The sequence below is a fragment of the Cynocephalus volans genome, chromosome 5, assembly GCF_027409185.1.
Source record: "Cynocephalus volans isolate mCynVol1 chromosome 5, mCynVol1.pri, whole genome shotgun sequence".
Taxonomy (NCBI): Eukaryota; Metazoa; Chordata; class Mammalia; order Dermoptera; family Cynocephalidae; genus Cynocephalus; species Cynocephalus volans.
Window position 1 is genome coordinate 165,311,061 of NC_084464.1, and position 25,255 is coordinate 165,336,315.

Consider the following 25,255-nt stretch of genomic DNA (forward strand, 5'->3'; position numbering starts at 1 on the left):
TTTCTTAAATTCCTCATAAGATATGAAAGAAACGATGTGGTAAAGCAAACTGACAGTAAAAATAAGTGAACTAGAAGTTTGGTAAGCAAAGTTTCTCTATTTGACTTGAAAGCATTCCTTAAACTGTATATGTGAGGGAAAAAAAGAAACAAACACTGGTCTGTGCCTGAACATCTACATCTAGACACAGTTCAGTCATCCTGGGCTGGATACTCTGTGTGTATTTGGTGCCGTCACCGGGCCCACAGCCACCTGACAAGGCAGGTGCAGGGACTGATTGATAGACAAGGGAAGGGAGGGGTCATTGCTGCCTCCGTGAACATCCCTGGCCTTGGTGTTTTCAAGCGGCGCTCAGCTGGGACATACAAGAGCTCTTGTCACCTGCTGGGTCACCCTTTACCTGGCCAGGTCTCTGCAGGTGGCATTCTGGCTGTCAACAGTATCAACACTCAAAACCACTGGCTACATTGTTATGTTCATCAGATTTGTAGTAACAATATTAGTGCTACTGTTATTATTGTTTTTGTAGAATTAAAGAGGCTTTTAATTAGCAACTGCATGTATAGTGGACAGGGCTGGCTTCACTCCTACAAGGCGGTAGTGATACCTCAAGAAATATTCATGAGTATTCTCAGAAATGCAAACCATTAGTGAGTGGAGGGCGAGGCAGAGATGAGAATAAACAGCTGTTTTCACAGATGCAAAACCCGGAGATGCTGTTATGAACACAGCATGTTATCATCACCCTTGAATACTATACAAACGTGCACTGATCTTGGTCTTCTGTGACATTCCAACTCCTCGAGCACATGGCCCGAGTTTCCCTCTTGTTGGACACGGGCTCCAGGCTGGCTCTGTCATCTCGTTCTCAGGTGCCTTTTCTCTGAAGAGAGGATGCTCTCTCTAGTCCCTTCCACGCTCGCCCGTTCTGCTTTCATGAGCCGTAGCTAAGGAAGCCAGTCGTGCAAGCTCAGGTAACATACCGGACACGAGTGGGAACCGCTTCCCGAAGTGCTGTAAATACATGTTTTGGAAGTAAACAGTTGATGGTTATTTTTTTCAGTAGTCTTAGAAATGTTCTACTTAAAAATTTCATTGTCAGTTTAGAAATGTTCTAAAAATTTTGCTCAGGAGAAAATCCAAGCAAAAGTAGATATTTTCTTTAGCTGAGTGACTAACACTGAGAGTAAGGACAAAGTCCTGCAAATCAGGAAAAGCCTCGAAAGGATGCAAGACTAATCCTAACATGAGGCAGATGTGTCTATCAGACAATCGGCTCATCAGAACACGGGCGCGTGTCCTCACAGAGGGCATGCAAGCCTGGCACGGAGCTCTCCTCAAAGGCCAGCGTCGTGCGGTCTCCAGACTTAGGAGACCTGTAGAAATTCTATGCATCCTACAAAACTGACTTTGATCTTACTTATATCACTCAAAACCCTCCATGTTCTTTTGCCAATACTTTATTTTTTAAGCTCCTTGATGGCAAAAGTACATTGTTAATAAATAGTTATCAAATGAGTGTTTGAATGACCTCATGTCGTCCTTGAGAAGACATTCCGGACTCCGGAATCACGCGCATCGGTCCTTAGGGTAAATGTTCACAGTTGACTTATTAGCTGTGGTGAATTCCTAGTGCACATCGTAGACTTGGATGACCTAATCCAAAGAGAATTACATTCAAAGGTGAAGAATTTCTGGAATGTCACCGTTTGAGGAAACAGGGATTTTCATCCAGTGCCTCATTAATGGATTAGGACAGGCAGGGCTGAGAGCAGGCCCCGGTCACCCCACGGTTTTTGCTTTGTCACGTCTTCACCTGAACTGTTTCCCGAGTCTTTCCAGACACTGACTTTTAATCAAGGGCTGATGTTTATTGATGCACTTTTAAGTGCTAACTCATCAAAGCACAATCTAAAGCCTATGAACCTCCTTGTTTAGAATAAGAAAAAAATGGAAAAATATAAAAATATGAAAACAAGTATAGAAAAGACACAAAGAGTAGTTAATACATAATAGTAGTGACTTTTTTTTATTGTAAGATGGAAGAATTTTATGCATTTCCTGTGGTTCCTTCATCTGGGAATGGAACTTCACTCATGGTACCAGAGAGGATTTTCTGGAGTATGAACAGGCTTGAGCAAATATCGACTGATGTGCTTTAACCACACTGTCCAGTACTTTTTTTCCCATCGCATGTTGGTTAAAAAGTGTACCCGTCATTATGAAGGTGCATCTGTCACAAAATGCCCAAGAGCAAGCCCAGAATGATGCACGTGCCCCATGTGGGGTGGCGAGGGGCTCCTACACCAGCACCCTCAGTGCAACACTCTGACCAGATTCCACTCTGGGGGTGGTTACAAAGATGCAGGCTCAATACTCTTTACAAGCTGCAGGCATTGTGAGTCTTAAATTAAAAGTGACTGAAGAAACTGTCCTAACTAATTTTTTCTAGTGTCTAAACTGCATAGAGTTAGAGACGGAGAAGGTGCGTGGTGAATGCAAGGGAGGGGACGGGTGCGTGGGAAGCATCATCTCACGTTCTTTCTGTGGCTACAGGAGTGTGCGATGTGAGTTGTTTCCTAGCAATGAGCTTGGGGGACGGAACCAGAGCCCGAGCTCTGCCAGGACTGTCTGTATTCACGCGTTATGTTCGGGAGGCAGTTTGATGTTGGCCATAACAGATCACTAAGTACTGGGCCGGTGGAACTCCGTGATGCATCCTGAACCAGCTTCTCGCGGTCTCCAAGTCCTCACTCGGATCTTGGTCTCAGGAACCCCGTCCCTGGAGCCTGGAGCACACAGTGGCTTCAGATGGGGCTCCCCTTGGTCCTTCACCCATCCATCTGTGACCTACAGAGTGGGCACTGTGACACTTTAAGAACATAAATCAGATTGTGTCTCTTGAAATTTCCAAGGGCTTCAGATACTCTTTCACATGGAGTCCAAGCTCTTTCTGTGACTCACAAGACCCGGGGCATCTTTGAAGACCCCTCCATGCTGCCCTTCCAGTCCCTTGTACTGTTCTGCGTCAGCGTCTGCTCCAGATGCCTGGTTTCATGACAGTGCCTCGGGGATGCCAGGCATGTGCCCAGCACCAGCGCCTGGGGGTGTGGTTCCCCCATCCGCAGTGGCCTCCTGCCTGCTCAGAATGGCCCGATCTACACCTCCCCGCGTCTCACGTGAGCAAGGAGACTAAGTCATCCAATGCCCTGATGGAGGCCACACTCTGTCACTCCATCCCCCGCCAGGTCATAGCTCTTGAGCACAACTTATGTCTTTAGTTTTCCACTAGATCCTTGTGTGACTCGGGCCTCAATTTCTCCCTCTCCCTCTCTGTCTGTCTCTCTCAAGTATTGATGTACTTAACAGTTTCTCAGGTGGCTGTGAGGTCCCGCTGTGGTGGTGGGCAGAAGCCGTATGTTAGTGAAGTCTGCACACGTGCACACATGTGCGCACACACCCACACCACCCCATGTACAGCACTATGCGGTCAGACGGAGATGTCATCTCGCCTCTGCAATCCTCGTCACCCAGGGTGTTCATGGGTTTGGCTTAAGGACTTCTCTGCTTTGTGCACTTTTCTTTTTATTTCTTTTTTTTTTTTTTTTTTGTCGTTTTTTCGTGACCGGCACTCAGCCAGTGAGTACACTGGTCAGTCCTATATAGGATCCGAACCCGCGGCGGGAGCGTCGCCGCGCTGCCAGCGCAGCACTCTACCAAGTGCGCCACGGGCTCGGCCCTTTCTTTTTATTTCTCAGATGCCCTTTACATCAACAGTGGAGTTAGTTGGAGGCTGTAGATGTTTCTGTTCTTTTTCCCTATTAGACTATTGTGTCTTAAACTAGGAGTGAGTGTTGATGCAAATTTACTTCTAGTTGTTTTTGTAAGTGATCAGCCAAATGATGTGTTATTATTTAGAATTTTCCCCTCCCCAACCAAATAGGAAGTGCTTTCTACCAGGAACAAGCACTGTGTCTGGTGGGCACCCATGGGACCCTCTTTATAAGTCACTGACGATGTTCACAGTCGGGAAGGAATTCTACTGGGTACCTGGAGCTCTTTCCTGACACTCAGTAACACACATGGAAAGAACAAATCAAACATTTGCCATATGTTTAATATCTACTTTCAAGTAAAGAAAATTTGGGAAGAAAATTAGTTGCTTTTATGTAGTCTGAAATATTTTATATTAAATAAATAGACTTAAAGTCCTGGTGTCTAAAACTTAGCATACTTAGTAAACTTAAGATTTTGTTAAGCTTCAGACAAGATCGTACTTAACCTATTGCAAAGGGGAAGTTATTGGCACCTGTATTTTTTTAAAAATTTTTTTTCATGCTTATTTGTACGTGTTTGTGGGGTACAGTGTGTCGCTTCAGTACATGCGTGTACTATGCATTGCTCCACTTAGGGTAGAACTGCAGAGTTTTTTACCTGTTGGTCCACCCCTTCTCCTTCCCTGCTTTCCGACCCCGCCCTCTGGTAGTCATTGTTCTACTCTCTACCCCTATGAGAACCACTTACTTTTAGATTCCACATATGAGTGAGGTCGTGCAGTGTTTGTCTTTCTGTGCCTGACTTACTTCACTTAACATGATGGTTTCCAGTTCCATCTGCACTTGCTGCAAATGATAGAATTTCATTTGTTTTATAGCTGAGTAGTATTCCATTGTGTGTCTATGCCACAGTTTTTTTATCCATTCATTGGTTGATAGGCATTAGATTGATTCCTTATCATGGCTATTGTGAATAGTGCTGCAATGAACGTGGGAGTGCAGGTGTCTCTCCTGTGTATTGATTTCATTTTGTGTGGGTGTATCCCAAGGAGTGGGATTACTGGGTCGTAAGCAAGTTCAATTTCAGTTCTCTGAGAAAACTCCATGCTGTTTCCACATGTCTGTACCAATTTACACTCCTACCAATGGTGTAGGATGGTCCCTTCTCTCCACACCCTCTCCAGCATTTGTTATTTTCTTGTTGATAACAGCCATTCTAACTGGGGTAAGATGATATCTCATTGTGGTTTTAATTTGCATTTCCCTGATGACTAGTGATGCTGAACTTTTTTTTCATACATCTGTTGGCCATTTTTATTTCTTTTTTTGAAAAATGTTCATTCTGGTCATTTGCTCATTTTTTATTTGGGTTATTTGCTTTCTTGTTGCTTTGTTGTTTAATATTCTGGAAACTAGTTCCCTGTCTGATGTGTAGTCTGCGAACACTTTCTCCCATTCTGTAGGTTATCTCTTCACTTTGTTGACAGTGTCCCTTGCTGTGCAGAAGCTTTTTAGTTTGATGTAGTCCCATTTGTCCATCTTTTCTTTAGCTGCCTGTGCCTTTGTAGTCTTGTTCAAAAAAGCACTACCTGCTCCCATTTTGTGTAGCACTTCCCCTGTGCTTTCTTCTAGTGGTTTCATAGTTTTGAGCCTTTATTTATTTATTTATTTATTTATTTATTTATTTACTTACTTACTTACTTACTTACTTACTTTTACTTATTTACTGGTGGCCAGTTTTGGGAATCAAACCCTTGACCTTGGTGTTCATAGTTTTGATTCTTAAGTTTAGGTCTTTGATCCATTTTGAGTTGGTTTTTGTATATGTCGAGAGAGAAGAGTCTAGACTCAATCTTCTTCACGTGGATATCCAGTTTCCTAGAACTGTTTGTTGAAGATACCGTCCTTTTTCTGGGGTCTGTTTTCCACACCTTTGTCTAACATCAGCTGGCTGTAGATGTGAGGGTTTATTTCTGGGCTCTCTATTCTGTTCCACTGATCAGTGTGTCTGTTTTTATGCCAGTACCATGACGTTTTGGTTACTATAGCTTTGCAGTATGTTGAAGTCAGGAAGTGTGACTCCTGACTTTGTTCTTTTTGTTTAAGGTTGCTTTGGCTGTATGGGCTATTTTGTGGTTCCATACAAATTTTAAGTTTGTTTTTTCTATTTCTGTGAAGAATGTCATTGGTATTTTAAAATGGATGACACTAAATCTGTAGATTGCTTTGGGCAATATGAACATTTTGATGATATTAGTTCTTCCAGCCCATGAACAGGGGATATCCTTTTGTCTTCAATTTCTTTCACCAGTTTTTTATGGTTTTAGTTGTAAAGGCCTTTCACCTCCTCAGCACATTTCTTAAAGATTTCTAGAGGAGAATTTATGAAAAAACATCTTAGTGACATTATTTCCATTTTCACAACCTTTAGAGGCAACAAAGTTCTTATTTTCCAGTCCATTTTAAACTCTCTCTGTAGTTAAAAGGTATTCCTATTGCCTTGGGGAAATAGCATAAGACTAGAGTACTCCCAAATTTTTCCACGGAAGAAATTTAAAACTGGGAGGAAGACTGGCCTATCAGTGTGTTTAAACCCACGGGAGAAGGGATCTTTCTGACAGTAAGGGAAACCGTCTTCCTTGTTATGACAGAACTCAGACGCTCAGGGATTTACTGTTGGAGAATTTTCGCTCCACCTGAGCTCCCCTCTGTAAGGTTTTTACTTGGGGTCAGGCCTTCCACAGTTCTTTGACAGTTCTCATTTTCTACACCAAACTTCTGACCAAGTCTGTGAAAACACAGCCCCTTCAGGCTTCCTACGAGCCCGGGTGTGGCAACCTGGTGCACGGGGAGGGGGACAACCTGCAGCCCTGCCCGTGACCCCTCCTGGGGTTAAGCAGTCTCACCATGGACAGGGGGCATGTTCCTGGTCAGACCCTAGAGAAATGGGTCCCCCTCGCCCCTCATAGGCCTTGTGGTCAGGGCGGGTCCTCTTATCCCACGTGGGCACATGCGAGCCACCTGTGTTCCCACGGCAGTCGGTGCCGGGCTCATCATTGGTAGAGATCACCTGGCGTCCACGGTGCAGGAGTTGGGACTGTGAACAGGGGGGTGGAGGACGGTGTGAGTGGGGTGTGTGTGACACGCTGAGCACACGCCCAGCCCTCGGAGCGCTCTGCAGAAGTTAGAGGAGCATTTTACCATCCGTTCCTTTTCACTCACTTCTCACCTACGTTAGTTTTCCACACGCTTGAAATAACAAACACAAAACTAGGTGGACAAAACTAGGCTTAAAGTTCTTAAGCCACTGTTAGATGCTTTAAAGCTACATTAATTAGTCCCATTATCCCCAGACCGTTCACACTCCATAAAGGCACTTACCTGAGAAAGAAATCCCAAGACTCCATCCATAAATCTGGGCCTCTGCTCCCGTTTCGCCGCCCCTGAGTCCCGCAGCCTGTCCGCCCGGGCGATGTGCAGGCCGCATTAGTAAATCAGTGTTGCAAACGTGGGTCCTAGGTACGGATTATTGTCATACAGTCTCTCCTCTTGATAAACGAGTGTGGAAACCACCACCCGACCGCTTCACTCCTCCTGTGTCAGCACCGACTACACCAGGTCACAGGAAGGAAGTGAAATGAATTACTGATGATACGGAGAGGAGGCGTGTGATGTGATCGAGGTAGTGGCCGTGAGCATGTGTCGATTTGTATTTGAAAGAAAAGGGAAAAGAAGAAACTGTAGAACTAAATTTACTGAAATCAGGAATTAAAAAAAAAAATTTCTAATTTTTAAAATAAGGGTGTTTTCATACAAAGTATAAAACTCATTCATTTTATTTTATTTTATTTATGTATTTATTTATTTTGTGTGTGTGATTGTTTCTCTCTCTCTCTCTCTCTGTCTCTCTCACTTTCTCTCTCTCCCTCTCTTTCTTTTAGCTCCCACTTATGAGTGAGGATGTGTGGTATTTCTGTCTCTGCGCCTGGCTTATTTCGCTTAACATAATTATCAATTTTTTTTTTTAGTTTAATTTTATTTTGTCAATATACAATGTGGTTGATTATTGTGGCCCATCACCGAAAAATCCCTCCCTCCTCCCTCTCCCCATTCCCACCCAACAATGTCCTTTCTGTTTGCTTGTCATATCAACTTCAAGGAATTGTAATTATTCCGTCTTCTTCCCTCCCCCCTCCCCCATTGTTTGTGAATTTATTTATTTATTTTTAGCTCCCACCAATAAGTGAGAACATGTGGTATTTCTCTTTCTGTGCCTGACTCGTTTCACTTAATATAATTCTCTCGAGGTCCATCCATGTTGTTTCAAATGGCAGTATTTCATTCGTTTTTATAGCTGAGTAGTATTCCATTGTGTAGATGTACCACATTTTCCGTATCCACTCATCCAATGATGGACATTTGGGCTGGTTCCAACTCTTGGCTATTGTACAGAGTGCTGCGATGAACATTGGGGAACAGGTATACCTTCGACTTGATGATTTCCATTCCTCTGGGTATATTCCCAGCAGTGGAATAGCTGGGTCATATGGTAGATCTATCTGCAATTGTTTGAGGAACCTCCATACTATTTTCCATAGAGGCTGCACCATTTTGCAGTCCTACCAACAATGTATGAGAGTTCCTTTTCCTCTGCAACCTCGCCAGCATTTATTGTTCAGAGTCTTTTGGATTTTAGCCATCCTAACTGGGGTTAGATGGTATCTCAGTGTGGTTTTGATTTGCATTTCCCGGATGCTGAGTGATGTTGAACATTTTTTCATATGTCTGTTGGCCATTTGTATATCTTCCTTAGAGAAATGCCTACTTAGCTCTTTTGCCCATTTTTTAATTGGGTTCCTTGTTTTTTTCTTGTGAAGTTGTTTGAGTTCCTTGTATATTCTGGATATTAATACTTTGTCAGATGTATATTTTGCAAATATTTTCTCCCACTCTGTTGGTTGTCTTTTAACTCTGTTAATTGTTTCTTTTGCTGTGCAGAAGCTCTTTAGTTTGATATAATCCCATTTGTTTATTCTTCCTTTGGTTGCCCGTGCTTTTGGGGTCGTATTCATGAAGTCCGTGTCCAGTCCTACTTCCCGAAGTGTTTCTCCTATATTTTCTTTAAGAAGTTTTGTTGTTTCAGGGTGTATATTTAATTCTTCAATCCATTTTGAGTTGACGTTAGTGTATGGTGAGAGGTATGGGTCTAGTTTCATTCTCCTGCATATTGATATCCAGTTCTCCCAGCACCATTTGCTGAAGAGGCAGTCTCTTCCCCAGTGTATAGTCTTGGTGCCTTTGTCAAAGATCAGATGGCTGTAGGTGTCTGGGTTGATTTCTGGATTTCCTATTCTATTCCTTTGATTGGTGTGTCTGTTTTTATGCCAGTACCATGCTGAACTCATTCATTTTAAAAGATAAAAAAGTCAAATAATTTTTTAAAGCTTCAAAATGTAAACGACACTCCCCAGAATTCCCTGGTTCATGGTGACAAGCAGGAGGCGGGCATCTCGGGGGGCAGCCAGCTCAGCCATCACCCGGTGCACAGCTGTGGCAGGGAAAGGATCACGCATAGCGCAGCCTGCTCCCAGGGGTGAAAACCAGGGCTAGACCCAAGTGTTTTCACAGGACTCTGACAGGACGTCAGGTGCTTTCCTGGGATTCTGCAGATCGATGGGGAAAATGAGCGTCTGCAAGCCGAGCTCTCCACTCCTTTATTTTGCCAAAGATTTGTAAATAAATTGGTGCGATGGTTCCTTTCCTAGCTGTGAGAAAGACCATCTGGTTTTCTTTCCCTGCGGATGCTTCTTTACTGGGCTCGCCATCTCTCTGTCCAGCCGGGGCACTAGGACAGTTTTCCCACATGGAGCGCATCCTGAGGGAGGTCTTGTTCTTCCAACCCACATGAGGACTTGAGAGGTGGGGGCTGTCATCGCGTCACGCTCATGTTGACCTGCGACTTCCGAGCTCTGCTCTGCGTTCAGTTGGAGAACATGCTTGTGGGTGGACGTGTCCTTAAGTGCACAGCGGCTTCTGCGCTCACCAGTCGGCCTTCAGTGCCGCAGTTCCGATGGCTGCCGGGCTCCACGGTGTGGCCCAAACGCGGAAACAAGGAACCAGGTGCTGGTCACAGCTTATGTGTTTCATCCTCAGTGGGCAGTTCCGGAGAGTGAGTCACACACTGCAAAAAAACCCAGGGCAAATAACAGTTTGATGTCCACGACATCAGTCTGAGGAATTACCATGAGGTCTGCAGGCACAGGAGCCGACACCCCTCAGAGGACAAAGCTCTCTCTGCCACGGTCACTGTGCCTGACAGAGCTGCTGGGCAGAAGCAAGTGTTTCCCTGTTCTTAGTGACGGGGAAGGAGCTGGCTGTTTGGGGGGAGGTCTCCCTTTTACCCCAAGTCGTGTTATTTCTTCTGTACATTTGCAAGAACTGGCGTGTTTCATTGTGATACAGTTTTCATTTAATGATATTTCTGTTGTTTCTCATAGAGTAAAAATTCCCTTAATATCATGAATTCTTTCAGGTTTTTTTTTTCTGGTTTCTTCTAATTTATTGCCTTTTATTCCTCAGAAATAGCTTTAAACTGCAGTCACCATAGTTGGCAGTCACAAGCATGAGAGCAGGTTCTGGGCTGAGTGACAAGAGTCCGCATGTTCCCGTTAGGGAGCAAGTCCTCGCAAAAGAACTCACTGAATACTGTGATGTGAACTAGGGTGGGGGACGTAGGCAGAGCTCCAGCCCCCTCTCTCTGAGTCCCTGCTCAACGCTGCCACTCTCAGGTCCAGCTGACATGGAGAACAGAGCCTTCTGTTCCCGCTCTTGACTTGAGGGACACGGGGCCACCCCATCCCAGTCGTGACCCCCTCCCCAGTCACTCTCACTGATTTGGGGATGACCGTTCCGTTTTCTTAGCATTTATCCGTGGGACTGTAACAGCCATGCTTCTCAGAGTCTAAGGCAGGTCACTGTCTCTACCACGCTGTCACACATCCCGGGACGTCAAGACGTGTAGACTTTGACCCCGTGAACACGGCCTCTCTCTGGCTCACCTCTGGGTCCAGCACCTTCCCCAGGTCCTCAGGAGTAGTTCTGAGCAAATGGGCCAGAATTTCTCAGTGGCAAGTGGACTTCTTGTGTGTGATCTCTGATTATGCAAACCAAAATTGACGTATCTACAAAGTGTGAGACAGAGTCACCTGGCAAGTTAGTTGTGGAAATGTGCCAGCTTTGTCTTCGGGGTCTGGGTCATTTTTTCTTTTTCTGTACTCAAAAGGAAGTTCCATGTCTTTGTAAACGAAAATAAAAAGTCCTCTCTTTTTGGACTGAAGTATCTCTCAACTGAGAAATACGATCCTTAACAGGATCTGTGCACTTCACAGCGTGTGATTTATACCACAAAAAAGAAAAAAAATACATGAGCAGAATTTATTTAGTAGTTCTTGTTTTAGAGGTAGATCACATTTTGACATTAAATTTTCCTCTTTGCATTAGAGTCCTAAAGCTTTTATATACATTATTCTTGTGTCTCATAGTGAATATATGTCATTTTCTAATTAAAAATATTTTGTTGCTTTATCTCATTTGGGGGACATGGTTAATCTAACAGCTCCCAAAACACAAAAATCCTGGGTATATCCCCATTAAAGTTATAACCACCACACACAGCATAAGCATACTTCTTCCTCAAAGCTGTTCGATACTAAGGATTATCTAAGATGCTAAGGCTTTTTGCAGATAATTGCGATTCTCATCATTGACACCATATTGCTCTCCGAGTCTCTTGTGGCTGATGGTGGGTTTGGGGATCCACGCGGCGCAGCCTCCGCAGGCCACCCCCGAGGTTCTGCCTATCTCTTGGCCGTGCCTGCCGCGTGGCACCTGCCTGTCGTCCTCCTGGGTCAGACCCGCTTGTCATACTTTCCTATTTCTCTTAGCGGTTAGTCCTACTGCATGGAAGGTTGGCCCTATCCTGACCAAGGGGATGTCATCTCCCAAAGTCGAGGGCAGAGAGGACCAGGTGGCTCCACGGCGGCCTGAGCACCGTGGTGTCGTAGCCTCACACCTTCTGTTTCTTTCCATGGGAAAAGCTGATGAGATAAATTGCTGTTATTTTTTTGGAAAAACAACATTCTCCCCATGGTTGTGGGTTTTTTTTTATAGATTATAATGTACTTTGTCAGCTGTGTGCAGGGGGGATCACAGCCCGGTTTTCACTCTCAAACTGCACATCTGTCTTCTGATGTGTGTGTTTAATGAAGTGGCAACGGGCATGAATGGGTCCCTGCTAGAGACAACTCACATGTGTCACTTGAGGAATAATAATAAAACCTCAAGTGTCAAAAGGAAATTGATGAAAACCAGAGTGTCTTTAGCCATATAAGCATGTCACTCTACGAATGACTTAGCTGTCATAACACGTGACCACCGTGGGATCCACGCCAACATCCCTGTACCCCAGAGTCCAGAAAGGACAGGTCTAATGCTGCTTTTCTTCACCTCAAAGCGGAGGAGGCATCTACTGATAATTTCCCGAGAGCGTGCTTTCTAATTCTGGACAAACCTTGCTTGTGGGGGCTGTTGCAGAGGGTCATGAAATGGCCCTTCCTCTCAGCTCGGCACGTCTTCTGCCGTGGGCTTTGAGACTTTCTTGTCTTCAGCTTGCTGAGTAGACTCCAGAGATTTCGAGGACCATTAGAGGGGCCTTCTAAAACTTTCCTCATTAAAAAATTCACCGAAGTTTAGCTCAAGTCAGCTTTTCACTGAACGTGCGGTGTCACTGCCTTCTCGCTGTGGAGGGGACGGGCCAGGGCAGCGCTCTCGCGCTGAAGGGGGTCTCGGGTTTAGAAGTGTGTTTGTGGCGCGTCCTCATCCGAGGAGGGGCACGGGCAGGGGGTCCTCTCGTCCTCTCTCTCCCTCTGTTTTCCTCTCAGCATCTTCCTCTTCTCTCTGCCAAACTCTCCTGAGGGCTTCTTTAGAAAAAACCTTTGCTTAACTACATGTAAACGGAGAAGAGCTAAATCTGTCACCTCCCCCTTGGCTGGTTACATCTGAACAGACCAGGAGAAGCGAAGCAGTGCCGCCCGACACTGCAGCCCGCAGTGAACTTTAGGTGGCATCAGCAGGCTTTGCGTCCCTTCTTGCTTTGGTGCGTGTGAAGGTCTCCAGGTTTCTCCAGCCCCGCGTTCAGTGTCTGTGTCGTGGTGCGCTTGCACGAGTCAAACGAGCGTTAATATCAAGGGAGCCCAAGACACCGATGTCCAAATACTAAAACAACATTTCTCTCCATTATAGAAAGAAATCTGTTATGCTTTGTGAGTTCTGTGAACCATGAAAAAATGTCCATTTTTTTCCAGGTTGTCCTGGTGCCAAAAAACACGAGTTCCTCACAAGCGTCCTGGACGCGCTGTCCACGGACATGGTCCACGCTGTCTCTGACCCTTCCTCCTCCTCTGGCAGGTGAGCTGTGTTTCATCGTGGAGCTGTGAGTTGGCAGAAGGTCCCAGGAATTCGAGGAGATCTGGAGAGCTCAAAGTCAGTGTAATCATTAGATATTTGAGAACTGATTCACTTGTGTGGACACAGTAGGGCCCAAAAGAAAGGAGCTCTCTCCAAAAACATGCAAGTGCTTAGCAGACTCTTCTCATAACAGGACCAACCTGCTCAAGATGTTGTCACAGGTGGTTCCATGGTGGTGGCCCTTGTGCTGGCCCTCGTGGTGGGGGGATGGATGGGACAGGGAGGGCAGAGGAGCGGAAAGGAACAGGGTGCACCTGCTTCGGAAGCTTTGTGCTTTGGAGCTGCATTTTAGAGTCATGGATTGGATTTTAAATACTCTGAATGAAAACGTCCCATGTAAAGTTCTCAGCAGGTGATTTATTTGTTGTGGTAAAATGTGTAGCATGAGAATTTCACCATCGTAACCGATTTCATGTGTACAGTTCAGTGCCATCTATTGCATTCGCACTGTTCAACGTGTGACTTCTCAAACCCTAGAAATGCTCTCTGTGGGTCCGTGGGGGACATCCCTGCACTTCTGGGCCCAAGACCTGAGCTCCGTGTCCACAGCAGACTCACACAAATTCCCAGAGCCTTGCACCTGCCTCACGTACCTCAGGGTGGTGGGAGCTCCCCAGGGTTTTACTGCTATGGCATTTCAAGAGCCGGATAGTCCTCCTGAAAACTAGCAATGGTTTATGTTCACTTTAAAGGCATTTTTCTGCTGGAGACTTTGATCTTTTTATTTCCTTAGAGATTGGTCTTCCTCCCCTCCTGCCCCCAGCCCCTGATTACCCATCTATTTCAGATCATCAAAGCCGCTTGGTCTCTGTAGCTAAAGGGTCTCACCTTGCTGTCTCTCTGCTAGTGAAGACTCAAGGGGGGGAAGCACTAATGCTAATGGTAAATGTCACAGTTAGCTAGTAAGTTAAATTAAATAAAGCAAAACATCACCTAAATTTCAAATTTATCTTATATTCTTGGAAAGATTGCTTTTATCTGAAAACTAAAACTGAAAGCAGTAAATGAATTGCTATCTCAGAATCTCCTTTGAAAGTCTGAAAAATAATCGATAGTGTCAGAGTGCCCTAATCCCTAATCCCTGTGGACTACTGGCGTCTCTCGGGAGTGCAAACTCACCCAGACCCGTAGAATGTCGAGCGCAGCAATGCCCAAGTGTGCTCAGGCCCTCATCTTCTTGGTGAGAAGGTACCTTTTACCATTTGGTATGATTTCAAAGGTCTCATGCATAGCCAGTCCTCTAGAAGAGTTTTTACTTGTTTATTTCTTAAAATATCAATCTTTTTTTAATTTAAGGGAAAATGTCTAGTTACAACTTTTCAAAATATTTTTATTTGCATTTTTCGGTATGCCTGTGACCGAAATGATTTGTAAGTGGTCACGTGTAAAGGGCTCCAGTGCATCACAGCTGGAAGCCAGGTCTAAGCCGACCTGCCCCCTCAGCAGAGCAAAGATCCCAGGACATGGGGCTTTTGTCCAGAAGGACAAATTTGAAAATTGTTTGCTAAATCATTTTTTATAAGTTACTTCTAAAAACTGTTACATGTAATGGCACATGCACACAGGCTGAGACACCAGGACCGTAGCAGTGACAAGCAGGTGTTCGGTGGAAAGGCCGTGGCAGGTGTGCGGTTGTCCTGACCAGGTTGTATCCCTTCCAGGCTCTCAGAACCAGATCCCAGCCACACCCTGGAGGAGAGAGTGGTGCACTGGTATTTCAAACTCCTCGATAAAAACTCCAGTGGGGACATCGGCAAGAAGGAAATCAAACCCTTCAAGAGATTCCTTCGGAAAAAGTCAAAACCCAAAAAGTGTGTGAAGAGGTTTGTTGAGTACTGCGACGTGAACAACGACAGGTCCATATCGGTGCAAGAGCTCACGGGCTGCCTGGGAGCCACCAGGGAAGAGGGCAGAGCCGACACCAAGAAGCGCCACAGTAAGAACCTTCCTAGGGGCTTTGCTGCGCATTTCCTAAATGTTATAAGGTGTTCTCATGGTCTGAGGTGCAGCAAACATAAAATACGCCATTTGACTGCAGGCCATCTGTGTGTGGAAATAACAGACCATCAGTCACATGCCACCTGGTCAGGAGGACGCAGGTTAGAGGGCATGAGCTGGGGGCTGCTCTGAAGGCGTCTTGTGCTATTCAAATCACGCCGGGCGACTTCCCAAACACGTATGTTGGGAAAATCTGGGAACATGGGAAATCGTGTGCCAGCCCTCTACACAGACTCCAACCCAATGTTCAAGTCCGTTTATCAGCAGTGAAATAATTGCTACTATCCAGACCAGTTATTCTGATGGTTTTAGCTTTTTTAGCAATTGAATTTATCTTTTGATGTGGGCCTGGCTTAGCTAACCAAGCATTCCAGGAGGAGAGAGAACCCTACAGCAGCCTGAGTCAAGTGTTCTCAGCAGGCAACACATGAGAAAATCCAGGTCTGAGAGTCAGGAGCCGCAGGGCCGAGACAGCTGAGCTGGCCACCTGCGTGTGCTGGGCCCGCCACTCCACTCGGGGTCTTTGGTTTCCTCGTTGGCACAGTGAGCGTGCTGGGCAGAGTTGACGGGTCCTCGGTGGCATTTTGTGATTCTCTTCTTCTATTCCCAACTTCGGTAACATTTGGGAAGGAAAACATTTGGGTTGCAGAGTGTATTCTGGAGCACTCATACGGTGCCTTCCTTACGACCCTATTGTATTTGAAGCTCAGTTCCTTTGAACTGACCTAGACTGTGGGTGGGCTCTGGAAGGCCATGGTTGTTGTCTAGCGCATTTTGTTCTGTGTCCCCAGTACTTGTCACAATCATCATCTGTTGGTTGTGAGGAGCTTCGTGCTAATTTCTAGAGAGCAGTCCATTTATGGTAAGCGTTGTGTCGGAGCTCTCTGCATAGGGCCCCTGCACTTCCTGTGGCCCTCACAATGTCTTTGCCGAAGACGGAGAGGCCGAGAGTGAGGCTGTGCCACATCTGCAGGATGCTCGCGCTCTGTTTGTGGCCTGGCCCTTGGGCTAGCTGATAGGGGTCAGGTTGGGAAATCCCGTAGTTATTTCAGACTTTCTGTCTCTATGGAGGACTCTTTAGCAAGTGTGAGAGGAACTGGCCTTTCACAGACCGACAGGACAAGAAATCGTGCCGGGCTAGTGCATCTGCACAGCATGGAAGCTGGGAATTCCGACTCAATGCTAGGGAACAGGGGCCGCACGGGCTCACCACCCAATCCCGCATCGTGGCATTTCACGCTCCCAGCCATCCTGGGGGGGACAGACTCACCCTTGCTGTCACTTGTACACAGGGGTGCTCAGTGCATTTGGTCGCCAGCACGTGGATACCATTCTTCCTCCCACAGCTGCCACACAACGAGGAGTAACGCAGTTAGGAAGCCGGTCCCTGTCCCGGCTGCACATCCCGCTGGGTCTCCTCCACCACAGCAGATGCACCTGCAACGCTCTGGGCAGGTGGATGAAAACCCAGTGTGCTGTGCGGCAGCTGCCTACATGGCCCCTCCCCGTGCCTTGCCCCTGTGTGCTTGGACTCTGCTCGGTGCAGCTTTCCTGGCACTGTTCTTGCTGCCTCCTGACTCTGCCTGTGACTTCCTGGCCTAGGACTGTGTCTTAGTCCGTCTTGTGCTGCTGTATCAGAATGCCACAGACCAGGGGTTCTGGAGAATGCAGAGTCCCAGTGAGAGGCTGCGTGTGGCAAGGGCCTTCTGACTGCGTCCATCATCCCATGGCAGATGACATCCATGGCGAAAGGGCAAAGGCAGGGGGTGGGGAGGACTCGTCCTTTTATGAGAAACCCACTCCTGCCCTGTGACAGTGGCATTGATTCATTGTTGAGAGCAGAGACCTCACGACCTAAACACCTCTTAATGGTCCCACCTGCCAACACTCCACACTGGAGACCAAGTTTCCAACATGTGAACTGTGGCGTCACACGTAAGCCACGGCAGACTGGTCCTCGCTCTGTCCCTTGCCTTTTGTCTTATTTTAGATCCTGCCTAGGGTCGTAGGAGACTAGCGACCTGTTGCTAGTTTAGACACATACCCCCCCAGGAGGGTCAGCCCCAGGGATCCCACGAGAGGGATGGAGAGCAGGGGACAGCAGGATCTGCAGCTGGGGCCAGGGGAGCCCTGTCGCATCCCCACTCCCTGGCTCTGAGTTCCACGGGGATTCCTTGAGGGAGCTGCTCGTGGCTCTCCGTTGCCCGAGGGCACAGATGCCTCCCTGCACCATCAGCCAGGGCCACACGTGGCTCTTTCTCCATTACCATTAGAAACCAGTCTCTGAGTTTCTGTAAAAGGCTAATTCTTATGGTTAATAGTGGGCAAATTAAGTATAGAATCAGAGCCCTCAGCACATGGGCCCTGCTCAGCCTTGTGCCTGAGGGTCAGACAGCAGACGTGCCTTGCTAGGGCAGAATCCTGTCCGCACATTTCTTAAACTCAACTGAGGTACACATAGATGCTTTGCAGGGGAGGAGGGATGGATGAGTTCCAGCAGTTGGTAGCTTTTAGACTAACCTGCCCCAGGGCTGTGACAGTATTTTGAAAAAGTTTGGATCCCCTCAAATAGTTTCAGGATGGACTCCGCAGCAGTCAGGATGGTTTTCTTGAAATATTTCTCTTTGATCAAATGATCTTTTTCGACCAAATTGTTGTGCCAACTACATTTCCTTCAGGCATGTTGACTTATAGCCGAATTGTGATTGCCAGGTCAGCCAGACACAATTGGTGTCACTTGACGCCAGAGGATGTAACTGTGCCCACTGCACCTGCGTGTTCCGTGAGGCAGTCGTGAAGTGCACGTCTCTCCTCTTCTCTGCTGCAGGCTCCCTGAAACCTGTCCTTAGTGATGTGGTGTTGCTGTATGTTTATTTTAATAAGTTACATGCTGTTCCAGTAAAACTAATTAATTAGTACTTGATTATCTTCCTGCCCTTCATGCATTTTAAGCAATGGTTTTTCCTAGTGTATCTTGGATGAAATATTCCATCAGGTGTCATTAATGAAATTTATATTCTTTTCATTCATATGGCAAGCTGTTTTTTTCTTACACTTAAGAATATTAAGTTTTTCTTACTGTAACTTACCTTTAATCTACAGCTACCTCTAATTACCAGGAAGATTGATATTTATCATAAAACAAACCAGCAAAAAATCTTCCAATTGTCCAATAGCTAAATTGGCTTAGAATAGATTCAAAGCATTGCTGTAATATTTTTTTAACTTGAATTGTTGGCCAAAAAGCCTATTTTTTTCTCTAAAGTAGTCATTTTAGGCAAAACAAAGTGGAAGAGTACCAACAATTATCCTGATACTTAGATCATTAAAACCCACAACTGAAAAAAATGATAGATTTAGCTACTGTTTAGTTAATATTTTTGCATTTATTTATACATTTGTTTTCCCTTTTCACATAGTATTTCCATTTGCCTTAGAAGAGAAGACAGAGTTGAAAGCGGAATAATTTTGCTCTTTACTCGGTGATTTTTATCGAGTGAATAAAAAGTCAACAATTAATCAGTGCCTCTGGGATGAAGAAAGCTGCCTTCCATCTGTTTCATTTGAGAGAAGAACAGTAAATAAAACAGACAAAATCCATGTCCTTCTAGGGCTTACACTTTGGTAAAGAAGCAAGACATAGATGAAGAAAAGTCCATAGTATGACGGGATGCCAGCCAAGGAGAGAGGGAGGGAACAGGATGGGACTTCAGACGGAGGGACGAGGTGGGAAGGCCTCTCCACCAGGCACACAGGAGCCAGCGGCGATGTGGCCTGGACACAGCCTGCGGGCACAGCGGGTGTGGCATCGGGAGGCGTGATAGGAAGGACCTGTTCTGACCCCTGTTTGCCGTGCCCGTGTAGACCCCAGACGGGAAGGGCTGCAGCCCGGCAAGTGCAGAGGGGTCAGCAGGGGTCCACGGGAGCAAGGCCGACAGTTTGGGCCAGGGTGGAGCCACAGTGTGCCAGGGAGTGTCCAGACTCTGGGCAGATTTTGAAGGTAAAGCCACGAGGACCTGCTGACATGTGCGATGGCGAGTGAGAGAGAAGGGAGGAGACAGCAGCTCAGGAATGGGTCACCATGTCCTGGGAATGGAAGACTGGAGGAAGGGGCTTCGGAGAGAAGAAAAAATGTCCAGCCTGGCCCTGCTTCCTTCGAGTTGCCTGTTAAAAAGCCAAGTGGAGACAATGAAGTTGGAGCTAAGAGTCTGGATTGAGAAAAGAGTACTAAACCTGAGGGTCTGGCCGTGTGAGCACGTGGGAATCATCAGGGGATCGATATTAGTTTTCCACAAGCCCAGCTGAGACCACCAGTGAGTGGGCGGGACAGAAAAGAGAGGCTGGGGATGGTGACTGGCAAGGTCAGGGAGCTGGCAGGGACTTGCCAGGAAGACAGCGAAGAGGAGGGGGACTGGGGCTGGCAGGTGGGAGTGGGGGCAGGAACGTGGAGGGCGTGAGTGACCTCAGGGAGGGGGTTTGCGTGGAGATGCAGGACTGCAGGATGCTCCATCTCTCGCTGCGCAGGGGAGCCACACAGCAAACCGTGTCTCCCTCCAGGTTCAATTGGACTTAGAGGTTTGGGGAAAATTATTTTAAGCCAAACATGTTATTTTTTCATGATTTTAATATAAAACCAAAAGACTTCAAAGAACTCATGTTGGTGCATTGCTTAGGGCTTCATTCCCAGGACCCCAGGGGAGGGAATCCACTCTCCTCCGGGGAAAGTTTGGGAAACACCTGTAAGAAAGCTCTGCATGGCTAGTGGACTTACCTTTGGAATGTGGGGTAAAATGAAACATTCTTCGAATGTTTGGCTACAGCACATTTGTATTCTTAAGAAATACTTAAGTGACTTTTATTATCCATTACTCATAATCTGTGCTCAATGGCTGAATATTTTTTCTCATGTAAACAAGTTTGTCAGTTGTTGACACCTCCTAAAGTGATATGGATCCCTTCCGAAATTATATGGAAGCTTTTGCTAAATGAAGAGTATTTAATTTTTAATTATATCTTTTTTCCTCCTCCTGCTAGCCCCTAGAGGTAATGCTGAAAGCACTTCTAACAGACAGGTGGGTATGTCGACATTTTGCCTTCATAATTTGCTGGTTTAATTATAGGAAATAAAAATTCAGAGTTGTGTAGATTTGCAATGGACACTAAGTTCCAAGAAAAGAAACAATCCAGTAAAAACAGACTGTAACGTGTAAGCCCCTGTGGGAACTAAAACAGTCTTGCAAAATTCTATCTAAAAATCATCGACTTGAATCCGTAACTGATGATTTTGCCCTAACATTTTTTATTATTTGAAATTTCAATTTTTTAAAAAAATGTTCAGTCCCCTTGTTTTGTGGAAATGGTTGTTTTTTAAAACTGTCGTCTGGGTCTTTGTAATTATTTCTTACATTTTTTTAAGGAGTGGCAGGAGCAGGAGACACTCTGGTATACATGTGGACACTCTTTTTATCTAGGGATCCTCATGAGATAAGTGTTTGGTTCCAAAAGGGATTTTCAATTTCCTGCTGTGTGTGTTTCTAAACACATTTTTTGTGTTTCTGAACCTGTATGTCTATATGTGCAATTAAAAGCTACAATTGTGGTCTCTCTCTCCAGCAACCCATGCCATAACTTATCAAAAGTGGAGAATATGTTCCAGAAGATAAGCACGGGTAGATTCATTCCTCCCTCCCTCCAGGCCAGGGCAAAATCCTTCTCTCCGTACTGCCACGAGTCAATTTGTTATTTATTTTGTCTGCACCTGTTGGATGGCAGATTGGAGTTTCTGAAGGCAAGCCCGTGTTTGTTGTGGGTTTTGAGTGGAGACCCCCAACACACACGTTGGAGGTAATTTAAAACCATTTCGTTAGCAAAGAGGTGTGATGTATTTTACTTTGTTTAGCAAATGTTTATGGTTTTAACTTTTTAAATCCCACCACAAATCACTCACACTTTAAAATGGAGCTGGTCTGAAAGCAATTACCCTAGCTGAGCTCCAAAAACTTCCGCTGGGTTGTTCTCATTAGATAACAGCAATTACGGGCACACATGTGCACCATGCTATCTTAAATAAACTCAATTCAAAACACAAGACTGAGTCTTCAGCTTTTCCCCAGAAAAAGAAATTAGAGCAGTTTTCCTTGCACTTTTTATAGTGCCTGGATGGATATACTGACTTTCATGCCATTGTCTCAACGGCTGTTACTGCAAACTCTGATCCTGGGATGAAGTCCTCATGGGCAAGCTGGCCGTGGCTTGCATATGGCACCATAACTGAAGGCCATAGATATTTCTTTGAAGAATAAAATAGTGCCATCCACTGAAGTCTTTCACCACATGAATAACCACAGACAACAAATATTAAATGAAGGGTGACAGGAGGATGCACGAAGGTAGTACTGAGTCACAGAGTGAGCTGGATTTTTGGTCTCTCCAGTTTCCATCACGATCGGAATCAAGCTGCAGTTGACATTGGGTCAAATGTTAGCCTGTCTCCTCTGACAGCTCAGACGATCTTCAGGAACCAGTGAAATATTTCGATGGATTATCTTATCCATAAATAGTGACAACAGAGGTTCTCATTAGCGTAGCATAGGAGATGTATTCTTTTTTTCTCACTATCTCCTTAGATCTTTATCAAAGGGAGTAAAAGCCAACCCAGAAACCTTCTAAACTTTGAAGTTTAACTATTTGGAAGAACGAAACAGAAACATGGATCAACTTATATTTGCAGAAATTGGTACACTTGGAAAAATAAGTCTAAGGGATTGTATATTGCTCTTCCTTTTTATTTTAAATTACTTTGAATTGAAAGTCAGGCGTGATGAATCGTGGCAGTACAGTGAGCACACTTTTCAAGGTGCATTTCTTCTTGGGTAAAATAGTGAATGGAAAAGATGAAAAGGAAAATTTAAAAATCAACTATGCTTTTATCAAGTTTGAACCATAAATTATATTACTGTAATTATTTTTGTATGACGAACCCAAGATGATCAGAGATTCTGTAGAACATTCAAATTGTATTTAGTTCAATTTCAATATTTGAAGTAAATTCTGATTTTCTCAACTGAGATAATTTTTCATGATATTTCTCATCCTTTTGAGGGAGAAAAGTGTTTAGAAGTTACCGGTATCCAGAAATCCAGAATGCTTTCATTGTTTTTCATTAATTCTTACAACTAAAATAATCAGCTCAGCACTCTTTATTTTCATGTCTATTTTAAAATATTGCTTTTTGCCTTTTTTTTTTTTTTTTTTTTTTACCAGATAGGCCTATTTAATTCCTAGAAGGCAAGCCTTGGTCTTCACAGAGGGTGGTGCAGACTTCCTAACATGATGTCTTTTTCTGTCTTTGTTGCAGCTGAGGAAGCAGGGCTGAATTCTCCCACCCCCGAGGCAGTCCCTGGACACGTGGGACATTCCTCACCAAAGAGCAACTAAAAAGACGAAAACACATAGTATTTGCACTTTGTACTTTACATGTAAATTCACTTTGTAGAAATGAGATATTTAAACAGACTGTTCTAATCTGTGAAAATGAAAAGCTGGCAGAAAATTAATCACATACAATGTATGTGTCCTCCTTTGACCTTTGAAATCGGTACTTGGTGAAGATGTGTTTTGAGTGCATTTAAGCTTAATTTCTTTGTCCTACACACGTTGACAGTAGAAACCTCGTGTGAGGCATGCTGGCTGCAGTCCTCTGCCCTACCCCTGACCAGTGCAGCACCTTGTAGTCCATGTGTGCACAGCGTCGTTGAAGCGTGTTGGAAGCTTCATGTTTCCACACAACTTTGTCATGTACTGCCGACCCAGGCTTGCAGTTAACGTGCATGGGTTGGTTTGTTTCTTGGGATTTTGTTTTAGTTTTGTTTTGCTTTCTGGAGATTTTGCTCCCACAATGAGTTATGCAACCACTAAAGCAATCCAATAACTATAGTAGTGCCAGATAAGAAAGAATATTTTCAGGCTATCTTTGGTGTGATGGTTTGGTTCAAACTATCTTTGCTTTTCCGTCTCAAGCTTCTGTTTGAGTTACGCCTTGGGCTGGGATTAAACATGCCATTACATCGGGAGAGAGTTGTTCTTGCTGTGGGGGGAGCCTAGAAGGGCCACATTGTTGAGAAAAGCAATTCTAGTCCATGCGTGAGCAAGCCTTCTAACACGCTTGTCTGCCTGCTTTTCTCTTACTCGTGGCCCTTACCCATCCTACCACGGATCACGCCGGAGCCCACTGGAAGGTAGATTATCACCTGAACAAATGAGCAGTCTCCTTAAAGAAGGCACAGGCAGGCTCCGCCGTGCCCTGGGCGTCAGTCTTGGCAGAGGTTCCCGCATTCTGAGTGGCTCTAGGGTGTAAGAAGCTGCCAATGGGAAGTGTCCTGAGTGGACCCCGTGAGAGGAGGGTCAGGAACAGAAAGCACACAGCATGAGTGAGCGGCAGAACCAGCTGCTGTAGGTCAGCCCAGACCCGGGCTCTGTGGCACTGTCTGGAGGTCGCCTGAGAGCTGGGTGAGGAAGTGGGGATACTAGCTCAGCTCAGAGTTTTGGTTGGAAAATTTTCATGGCCCCAAGTCCCCCAACACTTGTTATGTAAAATGATGTCTGTGGGCATGCATGAAGATACTTTTGGAGGCTTTTTGCTTATTTAAACTGTGCAAAAATGAAAACCGAGCCTTTGGATCCACAAAACCAGCTCAAGGGTGTGTCAACATTGTTTGTGAAACAGGTATGGTCCTAAATGTTATGGGTAGTCTTTTATATTTCTCAACTTTGAATTTAATCATTTTTCTTAGATTAAAATAAAATATGCTATCAAAACTGTATTTAGTCCTTTCTTTCCAGCTAATATAGAGTATTATAATTCCTTAATTTTAAAGTTGTCTACCAGGGAGGTAAAAGCAAGAACTCTGGGCCAGAATGAATTTGAATCCTGGCCCTGCTCCTCAAGGCTGTGTGGCTTTGGGCATGTTAATTAACCCTTCTATCCTTCAGTTTCCTTCTCTGTAAAGCAGGGGTGGTGACGGTGTGCACCTCCTGGGGTGAAGATCACATGAGTTAATCATTGTATGTAAAGTGCTTAGAGCTTAGAGCCTGGCACCAAGGACGTGCTATTGACGTGTTTGCCCTTTCTATGTGGAACAGTCACTCATCAGTGAGTACTGATCCAGCAGTTGCTGAACACAGCCGGATACTTCTCGTGTTTCCAAAGCTATGAGAAACTACGGAATAAATCAAAGTGTTCTTGTTTTGATTAAAGCTGATGCTATTCACTAAGTCATACTAGAAACCCTGAGCATGACACATCTCCTCCAGCCTCTGACCTCCAATCCTCTGTCCCATCCTCAGTTAGGGCTGCATTGTGTTTCACTTGGACTATTGCAGTAGCTAATTAACTGGTCATACTTCCTCCAGGATTCTCTACTCACTCCTGGTAAATCCACTCCCACACCCACAAGTTTCTCCCCACTCAGAAAAGAGTGATCTTTGTAAAACTCAGTCTTAGCATTGATGATGATCTATTGTGTAGTAAAGACAACACAGTTTCCCAACACAGGAAAGGAACTTAGAAGAAAGACAGCTATCAGGAGATGCTCCCTGAGGACGTGGAGCTTGGTCTGCATTCCAGGGCAGGTAGGGGAGAATGACATGTCCAAGGACTCTGAAGGAGCTGGAACAAAGGCAGAGAGCAAGAGGGGAGAGGTGGGGTGGGGAGGCAGTGAGCCTGTGTGGATGGTCCTTACTGAGAAGCATTAAGACTGCAAATCTAAAACAGAAATCTGTTTGCCTCACCCACCCACTGTGGCTGTTTTTAGTGATAGATGCTTCCCTCCCCGAACTCTCCCCACATTCCTTCTCATGTTTGAAAGGCTCTCCCGCATCTCTGTCAAAAATCTCCTAGCTGGAGATTTTTTAGAAGCATACTGACCAACTCATAAATCATGACCATAAATGTCACA

At 45.3% G+C, this 25,255-nt stretch overlaps 1 protein-coding gene across 1 annotated transcript in view; it reads left to right on the forward strand.

The window, feature by feature from the left end:
• SMOC2 (SPARC related modular calcium binding 2) overlaps positions 1-22,743 on the forward strand; it is a 185,061-nt gene extending 162,318 nt beyond the window's left edge. Inside the window, exons 10-13 of the mRNA XM_063096809.1 lie at positions 13,139-13,241; positions 14,963-15,237; positions 20,334-20,371; positions 22,657-22,743. Of these exons, the coding sequence (XP_062952879.1) occupies positions 13,139-13,241; positions 14,963-15,237; positions 20,334-20,371; positions 22,657-22,674 (434 nt within the window). The 3' untranslated portion in view covers positions 22,675-22,743. The remainder of the gene's footprint in view (positions 1-13,138; positions 13,242-14,962; positions 15,238-20,333; positions 20,372-22,656) is intronic.
• Positions 22,744-25,255: the final 2,512 nt, after the last annotated feature.